This window comes from Eublepharis macularius, chromosome 18, assembly GCF_028583425.1.
Source record: "Eublepharis macularius isolate TG4126 chromosome 18, MPM_Emac_v1.0, whole genome shotgun sequence".
NCBI classification, from domain to species: Eukaryota; Metazoa; Chordata; class Lepidosauria; order Squamata; family Eublepharidae; genus Eublepharis; species Eublepharis macularius.
In genome coordinates this window covers 3,565,531-3,582,205 of record NC_072807.1, presented here as the reverse complement: position 1 = coordinate 3,582,205, position 16,675 = coordinate 3,565,531, and the positions used below count along the sequence as shown (strand labels likewise).

Sequence of the window (16,675 nt, the reverse complement as noted above, 5' to 3'; positions counted from 1 at the left end):
TAACAACGTGCAGCATCCAAAGGATTTCAGTTACCACATCTGAACAATTCTAGCAAGTAGGAAAGGATAACTGCATACTCTCAGGGGAGCATCCCTGGGTAAGTCTCTCTAAACTAGCATCCTGTTTCTGAGACCAGGCAAATGCTCCCAGAAAGATTACTGGCAGAGTCTGAATTTGATACACATTTCCTTATGTTCGTCCCTCACAACTGTCTAGTTGCTGGAAGTAAAGGCCTGTGCAATGTTCCTTTGTACATAGCAAACTTCTGCTTGGGAAGTGAGGGACAGAACTAGCAAGGCAAGACAGATCAGCTTTCTCTTCGTCTCTTTGTTTATCCAGAATGCTACTTGTAAGAGTTGCTTCTTTCTGGCTCTTTCTTTTCCTGTTTCTCTTGCCTAAGGGCAAGATGGGCTCTCTGCAATCTTTCTCCATCCTATCTAACTAGAAGCTTTTTACTCTTCCTTTCCTATCCAGTATGGTGTTCCTTCAAAATAAAGGACTTTATTTATTTCTTTTTTTTAAGCAACAAACCCTGTGTTCCATAGGCAGCACACACACACAGAGACCCATCTGTAGTGCAGTGCAAACTCTTTACTAAAAGTTGGTAGATCACCTGTCCACCAATTTTTGTCTAATTCCCTTTTAATACCATTTAAGCTACTGGATTTAGCATGTTTATTACATATCATGTGTATGTAAATTATGTGTTTCTTTTATCTGCCCTGAATCCACTATCACTTAATGTTTTATAATACAAAATGAGCCATAAAATGCTATCTATATATTTCTGCATGAAATGTCATTGATAACAGGAGAAACTATTTTTCCAGGAATTATTTGGAATTGGTTGCTGACTCTATTAGCGACTGGATACTACAAGAAGAAGTCAAATACCAGGAGGAAAAAATGGAAAAGGAATTGGAAGCACTTAGGTTAGCTAAAGAGATGGCAGAAAAACCTCCCATTGAAGTCAAGTCTCCACCATCCGGTAAAAAAGGTTCTCTCCCTCCTAAGAAATCCAAAAGTAAGTGCCTTGCTCATTTATATTCTCATCTTGTTTCACGGTGTAGCTCAGGTCTGGAAGATGCTCCTTCCAGGAAACAATGTGCAGAACATCCCACGCAGTGTGCCAGAGAAAATGTCCTCTTCAAGACAAACGCAGCACCTCTGATTGGACCTGACACTCTGCCTGTCGGGAGCACAGAGGCCCGGTTTGGACTGAGGCAGTGGCCAGGAGAAGCCTTTCCCTCCGGTGCCATTTTCAAGATCTGAAACAGCCCCAAGGGGTTGCTTTTTGTCCCACGGGGCAGTACACATTAGTTTAGCCCAGCAGGGTAAATACTGGCTCCCTGAGGTTGCTTCAGGCCAGCAGAACAGCACTGGAGGGGAGGCTTAAACACTTCCCTCCTTATGTACTGCAGACCTGATCTAAACTGGGCCCCCACACGCCAGAAAATAACATTTTAAAAATTGCTGGGAGCTCAGAACATAACTTCAGCACACATCTGGGCTAGCCCTGAAGTTTCTTTGGTGACTGAGTATAGCTATGAGGAGTTTCTCTTTCTCATACAAGTTTCTGCTTCCATAAGTGATAGTGGCAAACATTCTCTGTCTTCTTTGTGGCAACCTTATGAAAGGATGCCATAAATCAATTGTGACTTGACAGCACTTTATTACTATTACTATTAATTACTATTACTATTACTGCAGAGTTTCAGAAGTTATTGTTCTCTCATTTAAATTTTTTAAAGAAATACATATGTCAGACATAGCTCAAGATGGGTAGCTGTGTTAGTCTCTCTGTAGCAGTAGAACAGAGCAAGAGTCCAGTCATACCTATAAGACTAACAAAATTTGTGGTAGGGTAGGAGCTTTCATGAGTCACAGCTCACTTCTTCAGATACAGCTAGAATGTGAGTCAATCTGTCCTTATATCTTGGAAAGTGGAGTGATTTCAGACGCCGAATAACAATAGCTGGTGAATGACAATAGCAGGCATGATTGGACAGAGTGGGCTATGCCTAGGGGTGATGGGTGTGGAGAAATCAGCATTGGTAATGAAACAAGAAGCCTAGGTCTTGATTTAGTCCAGGTGGATGTATTGTCTTGAGTTTCTATATGTCAGTCATGTCCTTTTGCCTTTCCTCATATACCATCTTTGTTATTTTCAACATTTTTGAACTGTATTAATCTTTTTAAAATATAGTGTCAAAAACAGAACACAGCACTACTTTTTTGAAAAAATATCACGGACAGTTTTTCCCTTGTACAAATGTGAAGACTGTGTTCTCCATCAGTGGAGGAAGGCCTCCTTGTAAGAGTTGTTATGTTTCCTCTTTGCTCTGTGGATAGGGCATATGCAGATTTTTTTAAGAGGCTTCCAGTATCCTCCGGTGGACCTACCAACAAAATAGCAGGGGGAAATGCCAAAGCAGTATAAAAATCGGCAGCTATTTCCTCTTCCTCCATCCCATGGCAAGATAACTGTTTTCCAGACAGAACCATATAAAATGTTTCCTAAGGGTGGGGCATAGCCCTATTAACCCAGTTTGGCCCAAGTTTGGAAGGGCTTGGGAGCTAAGCAGGACCCATCTTTTGGTCTCTAAGGTGCCACTGGACTTAAATCCTGCTGTTTCCATTATGTATTTTTCAATCTTCTTTATTCTTCATTTCTTGAAGGTGCCAAAAGTAAAGGAGAAGTTTCTCCAGAGCCTCTCCCTGAGAAGGAAAAAAATATTTTTGTCAGAGATGACTCTCTCAAGGTAAACCAAGAAGATCCTCAGTTTCATTGGTTCTGTGAAACATGTTCCTCTAGCATGTCTTGTGTCTTTGGTACCTAAGCAGATGTCCAGATCACCACTCTTGCCACTGCAACAGCAGCATCAGGAACGGGTAATAGGGACAATATTTGCAAAGCCATGTCTGCATGGACCCCAATAATTTCCGTCCCAGGCCCATAGGAGGGCTGGAACCCAGTTCCCAGAGGTGTTATTTGAACCCTGAAACCGTTTCTGAAATGAGGGTACAGACTAGGTGCTAAACGGCAAGTGCTCCAATGTCTTAAGGCACTAGAGACATGCGCCTTTCAGGCCTGCCGGTGCATTGAATTCCCCAGGGACAAATGCACACCAGCTGCGTTGCCTGTGACTAGCTCCAGCCTCACTCCTGAATCCTTCCCTCTCCTCCATAGGCTTGTAGGCTAGCCGGACCATATGTCTGGTCCTGCACCACCACGGCTGTGCCAGCAATGGACTGGTATTATACTAGATTATTTTAATCTTTGAGGTCTCTGTGGGTTCGGCTGCAACAAATGGATGTGGATACTCCTCTGGAATTTACCAAAATACAAGTAAATATTCCTATGATTCCCAGTAAGTCATGCTTCCTCCAGCAGGAATGCTCACAGTGGATTGGATCCAGTAGAAAATTTCCACTAATAGACGGGGTGGGGGTGATGCCAATGCCCCCCCCCCGTCTGCTTCAGACCTCTGACTCCCCCCTTGTGCTGTTCGTCGAGGCTCCCTTTCCCCCAGGAGCACCACTGAGGGCATTTGGGGGCTACAGCAGGAGGGGGGAGGTAAGTCCCACTCCACTGACAGAGGCCCCTTCCTTCACTGGAGATTTTCCGTGGGATCCAAGCCCATGTTAGAAAATAACACGGGCTTGGATCCCATGTTATTTGGATCCTTTTCTGAAACAAATCGTTTTCATGCACCCCAATATGTGAGATGCTAAAAAAGTGGGGAAACTTGTAGAAAGAACCATGACATATAGACCCCTCAAAGCAGCCATAGTTATTTCCACAGTGAAACAGAAAGAAGATTAACTTAAATTTGTCATCTTTATATAGGCTTGGAAGGAAGAGCAGGAACGGCTTTTAGAAGAAGAACGGTTGAGAGAACTTAAAAAAGCCGAGAAGAAAGAAAAAGCTGGTAGCAAAAAAAAGGGCCAGAGTAAGGAGCCAGCGGCTGCTGAAGATGGGAAGTCTTCTAAGAAGAGATTATCCAAGGATAAATCCAAATCACCAGAGTCAGAACCAGAAGATCAGGCAAAGCTGCAGAAGCTGAGTAAACAGATTATTCCTCCTCCTCCAGTTCTTCCCCCTGTCAAGACTTACGAGGTGAGGCAATTCATGGCTGCTTCCAGCTCATTCGGAAGGAACTGGTCTTCTTCACATGCCGAGGGCCCCGGGCCTTCACTTCTCTGCTCAGGGTTGGACTCCTCCAGGCAGGCAGTCAAATTGTTTCCTTAGCACATTATGTGCCATCCTTGGTTCTCCCACAGACCTCATGCACAGAGCTCACGTGCTGTGAGCTGTGCATGTAGCACTGGAGATCTCTCTTCACGCATTACAGAATACACAGGTCGGGCCCAGGCCCAGAGACCTAAGCTATGTGCTTCTTTGTGAAGCGCTTTGAAGACAAGATGCTTGTGTTGGGTTCTTTTAGATCTTGAACTGTGAATAGGTATGTTTTGGTGCTAGAGGGAACAACATCTTAACATTTTATCTTTTAAAAGTATTTTGAGTGAAAGGGGGAGAAAATTACTTTGCAGCAGTGGAAAGTAGCTAGAAACTTTGGTAAACGATTGCTTGATTTTTGGGGCTGTGCCAAGTACTTTTCCTTTTAAATGTTTGGGTCCCAAATGGTGCTTCGGGTGTTCTGTAATTGAAAGAATATTTGTCTTTATTGATCCTGTTCACTGCTGTTGTTTCCCTACCTACTGCTGTCTCTGCCCCATCTGATAATTATTGCTTTTTTCCTTCTTTCTACATTAGTCACATGAGCAATTCAAGCCAATCGGGAATCATGTCGTGAATGGGATTATATGATTACACATGTAGCCAATATGGCCAAAAAAGTCAACAGTCAGCAAGGGCCATGGGTTGGATCCTGCAGGATTTCACTAATAGAAGGGATTTCTGCCAGTGGAAGGGGACTCTTTCATAGAATCATAGAATCATAGAGTTGGAAGGGGCCATACAGACCATCTAGTCCAACCCCCTGCCCCCTCTTTCATCTCCCCTGTCCAGCTGCAGCCCAAAATGATCCCTAAAATGCTGTTTCTTGGGGATAAACATCATCTTGAGGTCAGGACTGTGTGGCAAAAATTCCTCTCCAACCAGTCTTTCACCCCCTTAGGGCTTCCCAGTGCAAAGGAAGAAGCAGATTCTTTAGCTCTTGCTAAGAGATCTTCCTCATTCTCATGGACTGTGTAGCCTGAATCATCCTGCAGTTGTGTGGTGCCCAGTAGCAACAAACATCACATTATCAAAATCCAGACGAAACATACACTGCTTATGTTTTGTGAAACTCATGTATCCTTCTGTATAATGCCAGGAAATGGTGCAAAAAAACTGTACTCCTCTTTTGGTTTTTAATATCTTTCAGTTTTAAACAACTCAAGAAGCTAAATCAACTAATTTCAGCAGAACACAATTGTAAATTGAGCAGTAATATGGTTAATCTCTGCATCACAATCCAGTAACTCCTTACATTCAAGGGCCCAACCCACTTAAGAATTTTTGCCACGTTTTTCCTATCCTACCAAGAGAAAACACGAGAAGAGCCCTGCTTGATCACACCAACGGTCCGTCTAGCCTAGCATTCCTGTGGCCAGCTGTGGCCAGCCAGAGACTTTGAAGTTATCTCATCTCATTTTGGGGGTGAGGAGGCAGTTTAATATCCACACAAAAAAATTTACACTTCGAGCTGTTCCCCACATGGATTAGAACAGGGGAAATTGCCTATTTTTGACATTTCTTGGTCTTCTTTCCTGTTTTGTTCCCAAATGTTAGCATGTATTAAGCACCCTGCGGTGAGACTGCAAGTTAGCGCACTCAATCTGTAGGACTGCAGTGTGCAAATGACTAGAAGGGAATATGGAGCAGTGGTGCTGAACTGACCTTTTCAGATTTTCCAGTCTGAATCTTTTCTACTTGGTTATTTCATTTCCTATAACTTTTCATCTTTTAGTTTCTTGGATATAATATGGGAGAGAACCCTATTCAGGTGGCAGGGACTACTCGATATCTATTTCCGACGGATGGAGGGCAAATCCAGGCAGAAAAGATAACATTTGAAAAAGGTGATTCTTCTATACATCCATGTATTATCTAATCAGTGGGCAATGTGCATTTTTCTGAAAATAATGGGTGAGTTCATACAGCATAGCTGCTGAGCTGTGAATTAGAAAGTCATGCATTTGAACCTGGTCTCTGCTGTGAGCTTGCTAGCCAGCCTCTCACTCAGCCCTTCATCAGTAGCATGCAGCTAATAACATTGAGGGTTGTTATAAGAATTACAGCAAGTTATAGAGCAAGTTTGGTGTAGTAGTTAAGAGTGGCAGGACTCTAATCTGGTAAACCGGGTTTGATTCCCCACTCCTCCGCTTGAAGCCAGCTGGGTGACCTTGGGCCAGTCACAGCTCTCCCAGAGCTCTCTCAGCCCCACCCACCTCACAAGGTGATTGTCATGAGGATAATAATAGCATACTTTGTAAACCACTGTAAGTGGGTTCAGTTGTCCTGAAGGGCAGTATATAATTGAATGTTGTTATTGTTATTTAAATGATATACTTGGAGAGTTCAAAAGTATCTGTGAGGAGATGCAGGTAGGTGCAAAAACCACTGGCCATATGGGGCCCAAAATGGCACTTTCTAGCAACCAGGGAGTGATAGCAAGGCTACCAAAAACAGAAGTGACAGGAACATTGGAAGGTGAAGAAACACTCATTTGGAGGCAGAACAGGTCTCTCCCTCAGTGGTCACTCAGGGATAGGAGAGAGTAATGTTGCAAGAGGGACAAAATGGGCCTGGAGACCAGGAAGGCTGGTGGGGCTAAGGATGGGGTAACCCCAGAGCAAAGGGCAGGTCTTCCCAAAGGGGAACCCAGTGTGAAGGAACATGGGGGGCACCCTCTGAGACTCCTAGAGGAATCAGGATGACAGCATGGGGTTCCTAAAAAGGCTGAGCTAAAGGAAGAGAACCCTTCCCCAGGAAATGATGAGCTGAGCTCCTCTAGGGTCCTGTTGGACTTAGGCACATGGCAAATAGTAGCCTAGAGCTGGGACTGTGTCTTCTAAGGCTATAAAACTGGGGAAAGTTTCACCATTCCATGTAAGTATTATTAGTAATATTAAATAATATTGTTCTGAACAAACACACAGTACAGCATCAATTGGGTCACTGATTTTCAGTATCACAGCTCAGATATTTTCTTCTCTCAGCAACTTCATTGAATTAAAAATATCTGAAGAAATCAAAACTCTGCTCGCAGCTGAATTTTGTACTGCCTATATAGCCAATGCTGAACTTGAATCCATGATGTGGATAAAAAAAAATCTGCACAACGGAGTCACCTGGTGATAGGAGTGATTTTTCTGTTTGTAGAAAAATCTAAAAAGTTTTTAAAATGCGTAGGGGTTGACACGCGCACGCACACACTCAGTGACTGGCAGTTTCTGCACATGTACAGACAGCCACATGTTAAAAGCTGCAAAATTGGGTGGGAGAAGGTAGAGACCGGGTGTTGGGGAAAGGAAAGTGTGCAAAGAGAGAGAGAGAGCCATGTGACAGAAGGGGCAGAGGAGGGAGAACGGGGTGGGAGGATGGGGCAGAGGGAACCATGAACCAGGAGAGGGGGAGCCGTACAGCAGCAGGCCTGGGCCGAGGGGAGAACAAGAGGCGGCTTTCTCCTCCCCCTCAAGTCCTCACAGGTTCGCCATTCTGACATAGACTGTGTTCATATTCTGACATAAACTGTGAATATTTTGCTGTCGTATTTTGAACAATTGATTAGAGAAGAAAATGTGAAATAGGTAGCTCCATATAAATCTATCCATTGGGAACCAATCAAATATACTCCTAAGCAACTGGGAATATTTTATTTCTGTTGCATGGATTTTGCTTAAATTTTGGCAACCATTCTGATGGTGGCTTTTCTTTATTCTTCCTTTATTCCTTGCAGGGGCAACTTTAGTGAAAGTGACGGTGGTAAAGGACAACCACAGTTTCTTCATTCATATCACAGACCCCATTGAAATTCCAAAAGACAGCAAAAACGATCAAGGAAGTACTACTGACTCCCTGGAAGACCAACAGGCGGAGTCAGGTCAATCATTGAGTCTCTGTCAGATGTGTCAAGCATAACAGGCTGATCTGTTCTGGAATGATCTACACTTATCCAATAGATCCAGTTCACATACCAAGGGCAAACCATGGTTTGCCTGCCAAGAACATACATACCCATCAATGTCCTCTTCTTCCTAGTACACACAGTGATCATAGTTTACTGTGACATCTTAACTGGTCAAACTACAGTTATGGTGCTATAAAAGTATTCACCCATGCAGCATTGCGCCTGAATGATTTCCCAGAAAATTAGAAAGACATGAAAGCTTTAGGAAACAATTATATTATCTTTTCAATTTTGGAAATCTATCCTATTGGAAAACTAAAGCTATATGGGTGTCATCTCTGTGTTTTTCCATCATTACTAGGGGTGTGCACCCAAAAAAGATTCAAGTTTCCTGCTTCGGATTCAGGTGCTTAAACACTTCAGTATGCTCTGTAAAGATTCAGGAATCTTTACGGAGCACACCAAAGCTCAAAGCAGCACTTTTCTTGCCATTTGCAAATGACAAGAAAAGTGTTGCTTTCAAGTCTCCCACCCCGCCGCCTTTTTTGCCCAATGGGAGGGGGGAGGAGGGAACCCCCTCCTCCCCCCTCCCATTGGCTGAAAAAAGTGGCGGAGCGTTTGAAACCAGCAACACTTTGCTTGCTGCTTGTGGCGGGGTGGGAACACCCGGTGCTTTTTTCAGCTGATGAGAGGGGGAGGAAGGGGTCCCTCCTCCCCCTCCCATCAGCTGGAAAAGAGTGGCAGCTGAAAAAAGCGACAGGCATTTGAAAGCAGCAACACTTTTCTTGCCACTTGTGGCAGGGCGGAAAGTTTGAAACTTTTCTTGCTGTTTGCCTGAATCTTCCTGAAGTGCTACAAATCTCTTTGGAAAGCTTTGCTTCAGGATTCCCGAATTGGCTCAGCAATGCTTGGGCCGATTTGGGAATCCCAAATCTTTCCAAATCAGGTCCTGGGTTAAAAACCTGAATTAGAAATCCGAAGCATACATCCCTAATCATTACTGCATGAACTTCTTGGTTCCTGCAGAAACAAAGAGAAGGATGCTTCATCAGGTTCCATAGAAAGATTTCCACAGCAGGTGTGGTTACTGCTTACTTACATTCCACCCTAAGTTGTCCAGCTCCAACAAAAGGTTAGATGTTAAATGTTGGAGTTCACAACTGAATAGAGGGCATTGTAACTCACTTAAGTTTTATTATAGCCTGTCTGCTGCAAAGACAGATTGTGGGTATTTGCCATCCACACTACCACAATTAACTTTTGCTTAAATTCTCTGGCGGGGTGTATTCTGATGAGTGCGCTTGGCATTAATCCCTATGTGTGTCTTCTCAAACAGGTGCACTCACAGCGTGTTACATTTGGAACGAACACATATGCAGAAATGACTGCTGAGCAGAAAAAACTGCCTTTCTCCCTTACAGGGCTGAGCAAGAAAGGATCGACCCAGCTACTTGTGGGCATTTTAAATGGAAGCACAGTACTTTCTTCACGAGTGCATCCTTCATAGTTGACAGACTACTTGTACATTTTATTATCTTAGTAAAAAGTGAAAAGCAAAAAAAACCCCAGAGTTGTCCATCAGTAAGTTGGTACTGTTAGTATTAAATACAAACTTTCTTGTCTTTTTTTTCTTATAGAAAAATCAGTAAATCAAGAGAAAGCTGTGAGCAAATTTGGATCCTTTTCTGCCACCTTAGAAAATGATATTCATCTTTCCTTTAGTTACTATGGTCCTGAAGGAAAAGCCTCAGGTAAAACAGGAAAGGGGAAGAAGAGTCTTTAACTCCGGCTGTAAAAAATTTCTCACCTATGTTCCATTTTGTATTGTGTTACAGTGAAACTTGATTTTTCACAGTTAGTATCACTTCGTGGTGGACATTTTTCAGCAGTTTGGATTATGCCAACAGAATTTAGAATTCAGTTTTCAAACTATATACAGTTCTTCCCTCAAGAGGTTTAGGTCAACTAGCATTGGGATAGGTCTGAAGGTTCTCTTAACCTCCAGAAAGGACGGAGAACGTACCCCGTCACTGCTTCCCCCAGCTGTCCTCTGGGGACATTTAACCTGCCCAACTCAATCCTTTCAATGATCAATACCGAGCTCCCACTCCAAAATCATACAAGCCCGCTTGCTATTCATCCACATTTTCAGATATCCCACTGGAGCTTCCCTCAGCTCACTTCAAGGATATTCTCCAAAGTGACCGCTGAAACAATCCAAAGCCAAACTGTGCAACTGCTCAGGTGACAAGTTGTGACACTTGCTGTAAGATTCTGTACCTGACCTGTCCATTTTGGAAGTGAGCTCAGCTCTCCCCCTGACTTCCAAGCTGCTGCTTCCCAGGACTGAAGAATGGCTTTTCTGAAGAAATTGGTAATCACTTGTTCAACAGTCATTCTCATCTGCATTATGGCAGATATGCCCAGATTGGGTTCTCACTTGTCAACCACCCAGGACTGGCCCAGGCTCAGTTCCACAGCTGGACAGGGCTCCACCAATCATTTTCAAGAGTAGCTAGCACTCCATGACAGGCCTCATCATACCTACTTCCCTCCTTAAGAAAATCATTCCTTCCACTCAGAAAATAGGTCTTTCCCTTCAGATATATGCCTGTTAATATGTGTCGGGATAATGGAGTTTAGAAAAGAGACAACTACAGGGGAACGTGATAGAGCTTTATAAAATTATGCATGGGGTACAGAGGGTGGACAGAAAGAACTTTTCCTCTCTCTCCCAAAATACAAGAAGCTGGAAGCATCCAATGAAACTGATAAGCAGTGGATTCAGGACAGACATAAGGGAATACTTCTTTAAACAATGATTGATTAAAATGTGGGATTTGCTGCCAGAGGATGAAATGATGGCCAAAGGCATAGATAGCTTTAAAAAGGGGATTAGACAGATTTGTGAAGGAGAGGTCCATCAGTTGCTACTAGACATGATGACTAAAGAGATCCTGTATATTCAGGGAGGTAGCAGACCTCTGAATACCAGTGCCAGGAGCCTACATCAGGGGAAGGCCTCGGCCTCTGTGCCCTGTTGTTGGTTCTCCAGAATAATTGGTTGGCTGCTCTGGGAGACTGGATGCTGGATTAGATGGACCACTAGTCAGATCCAGCAGGGCTCTTCTTATTTCAGGAATGATATTTCCATAAATAAAATGTGTACAAGACATATGCAGACTTAAATGAAGAAGCTTTCTGTGAGCTATTGTCAGATCTTGCCAGGTACTACCCCTTCACTGCATCACTCCAGTGTATGAGTTAAAAGATGTTTCATTAAGGTAAATATCAGTATCAAGATGCTGTAACAAGGGATTGACTGGAATGCCTAAAGGTGGGAAAGTCAGATCAGTTATAGGTCAATGTTTCCTCCCACAACCAGTAGAAAGAAGAGGCAGTTAGGAGTTTTGGTGCACATCACCTGGGAAGAAGGGAGCGGGGAGAGGATGAGCTCAGTTCAGTCTCTGTCGTAACTTCAAGGTCACATTCTCAGGCTCCGGCAGGAACTCATCACCAAAACACCTTGCCTGGAAGATAAGCTGTTAGCAACAGGTCTACACAACTTTGGCTCTACTCTGCACACACGCAGAGGCACTGAAGTAATACATACATTACATTTGTATGTATTACATTAAAATACATATGATGCATGAAGCATGGCAGATATGCTGAAAGCCTATCTGACATTCTGCCCCTCCAAAGAATTACCCATCTCTTGGTTTCTCTGGGTATTTTCTGTGGAAAAGACGTACTAGCCTAGGAGCATTAACATCAGAAGGTTTAACCCACTCTGTATTACTCTTGGCAAAATGAGTCCATTGAATCAGGTAATACAGCTCTCCATGTTTCCATTTAGAGTCTAGTATAGCTTCCACTTCGTGATGAGGCTGCCCATCTATAATGAGGGGGGGAGGAATCCCAGGCTTTGGGTGCCACACATCGGGTAGTGGTGCTTTCTTCAGGAGGCTGAAGTGGAATACGGGGTGGACATGTTTTAGATTCTTTGGTAATTTAAGTTCCACAACCACTTCATTGATCACTCTGAGGACCTCAAAAGGCCCCAAATATTTCCATCCAAGTTTTTTATCAGCTGCCCCACCGCCCTCCGCAGATTCTTTGTGGAAACGTAGACCTTGTCCCCCACTTTCAGTTTCCAGGGGGAGGAGCACTTTCAATCAGCTTGCTTTTTGTAATCCTCTTTGGCTTTGTCCAGCATTTGCTTAATCACCTCCCACTGGCTGGTTAGCTTAGTCCACCATTCAGTCAAGTCTTCCCCTTTGGTTGGGGATGGGTTACTTATCAATGGCATTGCTTTGCCTTCAAACCCCTGGGTGATTTTAAAGGGGGATGCTCCCGTGGAGTTATGGACACTGTTATTGTAACAATATTCTGTGAAACCCAAAAAATCGGTCCAATCACTCTACGGATAATTAAACATCTCAAAAATTGTTCCAACACCTGATTAACCCTTTCGGTTTGTCTATCAGTCTCAGGATGATAGGCCAAACTTAATCCCTGTTCTATCCCCGCTACTTGCATTAACTCCTTCCAGAACATGGCCACGAACTGTGATCCTCGGTTGGATATTATCTTATCAGGGAAAGAATGTAAACATACCACACGCTGCATAAACAAAGCGGCCAGCTTTTTGGCCGTGGGTAACTTGGAACACGGTATGAAGTGGGCTTGTTTTGAAAATAAATCCACCACCACCAAAATCATGGTTTTCCCCTTGGAGGGAGGTCCGTAATGAAATCCATGGATTCTGTGGCCCATGGCCGAGCTGGGGTTTCAAGGGGCCGCAGCAAGCGGGGAGGCTTCCCTCCTCTTTTATTCCCCATTAAGCACACTTGGCAAGTGGAAACATATGCAACACATCACGCCTCATTTGGGGCCACCAAAATTGTGTCTGCACCAGGTGCAACGTTTTCAGGTATCCAAAATGTCCAGCCAATTTGGCATCATGACAATTCTTTAAGACCTCCCCTCTCAAGCTGGCCAGAATGTACAGTTTCCCTTGTCTGTACCAGCCTCCATGTTTGCCTTCCTCTAGTTCATCCCTGGGCATCTCCTCCCCCTCCCTTTCCACTTCAGCTTTCACTTTTTCCTGCCCCTCCGTGAGGTCAGGCTGTGCTGCTTTGGCTTTAGCCTGTTGCCTAGTTAGCCCCTCCCAGCTGAGCAGGTGAGAACATAGTGTCCACCACCTCCTCTTTTTGACTGTCATGTTGGGGGAGGCACGAGAGGGCGTCTGCCAAGAAGTTTGATTTGCCAGGAAGGTGTTTGAGTACAAAATTGAATCAGGAGAAAAACTCCGCCCACTGCAACTGCTTGCGAGGGGCGCGTAACGCTTCCGAATTTTTGTGATCAGTCCACACTTCAAATGGCATTTTAGCCCCCTCCAGCCAATGTCTCCAGATGCACAAAGCTAATTTGACAGCAGCCACCTCTTTATCCCAGACTGCCCAGTGGCGTTCCACCTCAGAAAACCTTTTAGACACATAAGCACAGGGGTGCAACTTCCCCTCATCATCTTCCTGTAAGATCACCCCCCCCCCCCATCGCAACGTCACTGGCATCCACTTGTACCACAAATTTACAATTTGTGGCGCAGGACCGGCTCAGATGTGAACAACCGTTTTAAGTTCTCACTTGGCACTCTCCTGTCCAGGCCAATTTAGCACTAGGCTTTGTTCCTTGAGGTCCCTTCCCCTTTGTCTTCAGTAAATCTGTTAACGGTAGCAAAATCTATGCAAAATTCTTTATGAAGGGTCAGTAAAAATTAGCGAACCGCAGGAATGATTGCAATTGCCGTCTGGTCTTGGGAGCTTCCCATTCCACTACAGCTTGGACCTTGGCGGGGTCCATCCCCAACCCCTGGCCAGATACTCAATATCCCAGAAAGTCCAGCTCTTTCTTATGGAACTCGCAATTGGACAGTTTAAGAGGTAGCTGGTGGGCATGCAGGGTTTTCAATACCGCTCGCACCAAGGGAACTGAGGGTAGGGGTTACTCCTCCCTCGGGTCGCAGGACAGTTTTGGCAGGAAACGCTGTTGCTGCATATGACTGGGGAAGGGGTCCCCCTCCAGTCTTCAGGAGCTAGAAAGTTTTTCTCCGTGGCTGGCCTGTGTGTGCGCAATCCCAATGTGTGCTGGCACAGAAGAAAATTCAATGAACAGTTACAAGAAGTGCAATCCTATTTTGCAGATTTTTTTTAAAAAAGTTATTAATTTGTTCCCAAAGACAAAAAATTTAACTGTGTGGGATTTTCTTCAAAAAGAGTCCAGTAGCACCTTTAAGACTAACCAATTTTATTGTAGCATAAGCTTATGCTACAATAAAATTGGTTAGTCTTAAAGGTGCTACTGGACTCTTTTCGATTTTGCTACCACAGACTAACACAGCTAACTCCTCTGCATCTATGGGATTTTCTTGTCTCTCACAATCTAAAGCTTGCCCCCCCTTCCCCCCACAGATAAGAAAGACCCTGATTTAGCAGCTGTTTTGTCCGTCCCTTCAGTGACTGTGCCCACGTCCGCTTTTGTTTCCTCGGGCGTCGCCGTTTCTGCTGCTACTGTTCCTACACCAGGAAAGAACAAGCCTGCTAAAGAAAAATCAGGCAAATCCTTACCGTCAGGCAAAATGAGCTCTCGCCTCACTGTTACGGCATCGCCAGAAGACTTTTCAAAGCAAGAAGAGAAAAAGGTGTGAGCAGAGACGGTTCAAGGCATTTTGTCACCTCAAGCCAGATCTATCTATCACTCCTAATCCCGAGTCCAAGCCAGTCCCCTGGCAGCAGTGCAGGCTCTGGAGGGGGTGCCAGTCCCCTGCTGTTCCACTGAGGGTTTGGAGCCAGCCGAGCCCTGTGGTTCATCGTTGTGCTGCCTCAAGCAATCACTTGTGTGGCTTGGCCCCAAGACCAGCCCTGGGTGTGAGCCTCTCTCTTAATAAATGCTATCAACCTTGCTCACTTCTGACACCAGAATAGGGTTGGAAGGAGAATGCAAAAAGCATTGATGTTCAGCCAGGCAATGTGGGGCTAGAGGGATGGATTTAGTTCCCCCTGCCACACTGTTTTCGTTTCAAAAGAGATCCAACCACCACCCTGTGCATACTTTAGAGCAGTGAAACTCAGTGGCTCAGGAGCCACATGTCATTCTTTGACATGCCATCTGTGGCTGTCCTGAGCCCTGTTCCTCAATGCGGCACCAGCCCCGGGTTTCAGGCAAGTGGGCAAGGCTCTTGTGCAGTGGGGCATATGGTTGGCAGGTAGTTCCCACACTTGAACATTCACTGACAGAGAAATAGGTGAGCTGTGAGCCTCCCCGAAGTGCAGTCCTCGTGCCAGGGATGGAAGTAAATGTGGCTCTTTTGGTTGATGGTAAGTGCAAATGTGGCTCAGCTCTCCGTGAACAACAGAGTAGTGAAGCTTTAGAGATTAACAGATGGATACGCAAACACAGATCTCCCTGCACCATTTAGTTTGTCCTTTAAAGGTCATTAAATTAATTAGTCATAGAGCTGAACATTTTTGCAAAGACATGAGATTTTCTGTCCCATTCTTTAGGTAGAAGAAGAGCCACTACAGTTGCCTGTACCAGCCATGCCAGAGGTCCGTCCTTTCAATACTTTGAATGTGTCCTGTCCCAATGGCTTGGTATTGACCTTCATTGGTAAAAAAATCCCAGGTTGGTTCTGTGCTATGTTATGCAAATACACCATTCTTTTGCGGAAAGTTTAAAGGTGCATCTTACAAGCGTAGAATTTGATTCTAGCTAGGAAGAAGAAAATTAACAGAAAGAAAATTGATAAATTTGAAATGTAGTCCTGGGGGAGAGTTTTTACGGATACCATAAATGGCTGAAAAGACAAATAAGTGGGTACTAGATCAAATCAAGCCTGAATTTTCCCTAGAAGCTAAAATGACAGAACTGAGGCTATCGTACCTTGGTCACATGAGAAGGCAAGACTCACTGGAAAAGACAATAATGTTAGAAAAGGTGGAAGGTAATAGGAAATGAGGAACACCCAACATGAAATGGCTTGACACAATAAAGGAAGCCACATCAAAGCTGTCAGTGATAGGACATTTTGAAGGTTGTCAATTCATAGGGTCACCATGAGTCAGAAGCAACTTGATGGCACAAAACAGGAAGAAGTTCTGCACAATTAAAATGTCATGACATATGGACCCTTGATTGTTCATGTTTGGCAGATGGCATGGGGCAGAAGGAGGATTGAAACCCACCTTCCCCTTCCTCTTCTTCTTCCTGCGCCATCTTTCTGTAGTAAGGCAGATCAGCTAGTATCCAGGTTAGATCAAGTTGGGTAGCCGTGTTAGTCTGTCTGTAGCAGTAGAAAAGAGCAAGAGTCCAGTATTTTGTGGTAGGACATGAGCGTTCATGAGTTACAGCTCGCTTCTTCAGATACCACAGAAGAGGTAAGCTGTGACTCACAAAATCTCATACCCTACCACAAATTTTGTTAGACTTATAGGTGCTACAGGACTCTTGCTCTTTTCTGCTCTCCAGGTTA

The 16,675-nt window shown here is 44.4% G+C and overlaps 1 protein-coding gene across 1 annotated transcript in view; it reads left to right on the top strand.

The window, feature by feature from the left end:
* The window catches only part of SPAG17 (sperm associated antigen 17), a 149,696-nt gene that overhangs the window by 78,353 nt on the left and 54,668 nt on the right, over positions 1-16,675 (top strand). Inside the window, 9 exon segments of the mRNA XM_055002920.1 lie at positions 832-1,025; positions 2,681-2,763; positions 3,852-4,121; positions 5,977-6,088; positions 7,969-8,112; positions 9,722-9,724; positions 9,777-9,890; positions 14,616-14,860; positions 15,720-15,828. Of these exon segments, the coding sequence (XP_054858895.1) occupies positions 832-1,025; positions 2,681-2,763; positions 3,852-4,121; positions 5,977-6,088; positions 7,969-8,112; positions 9,722-9,724; positions 9,777-9,890; positions 14,616-14,860; positions 15,720-15,828 (1,274 nt within the window).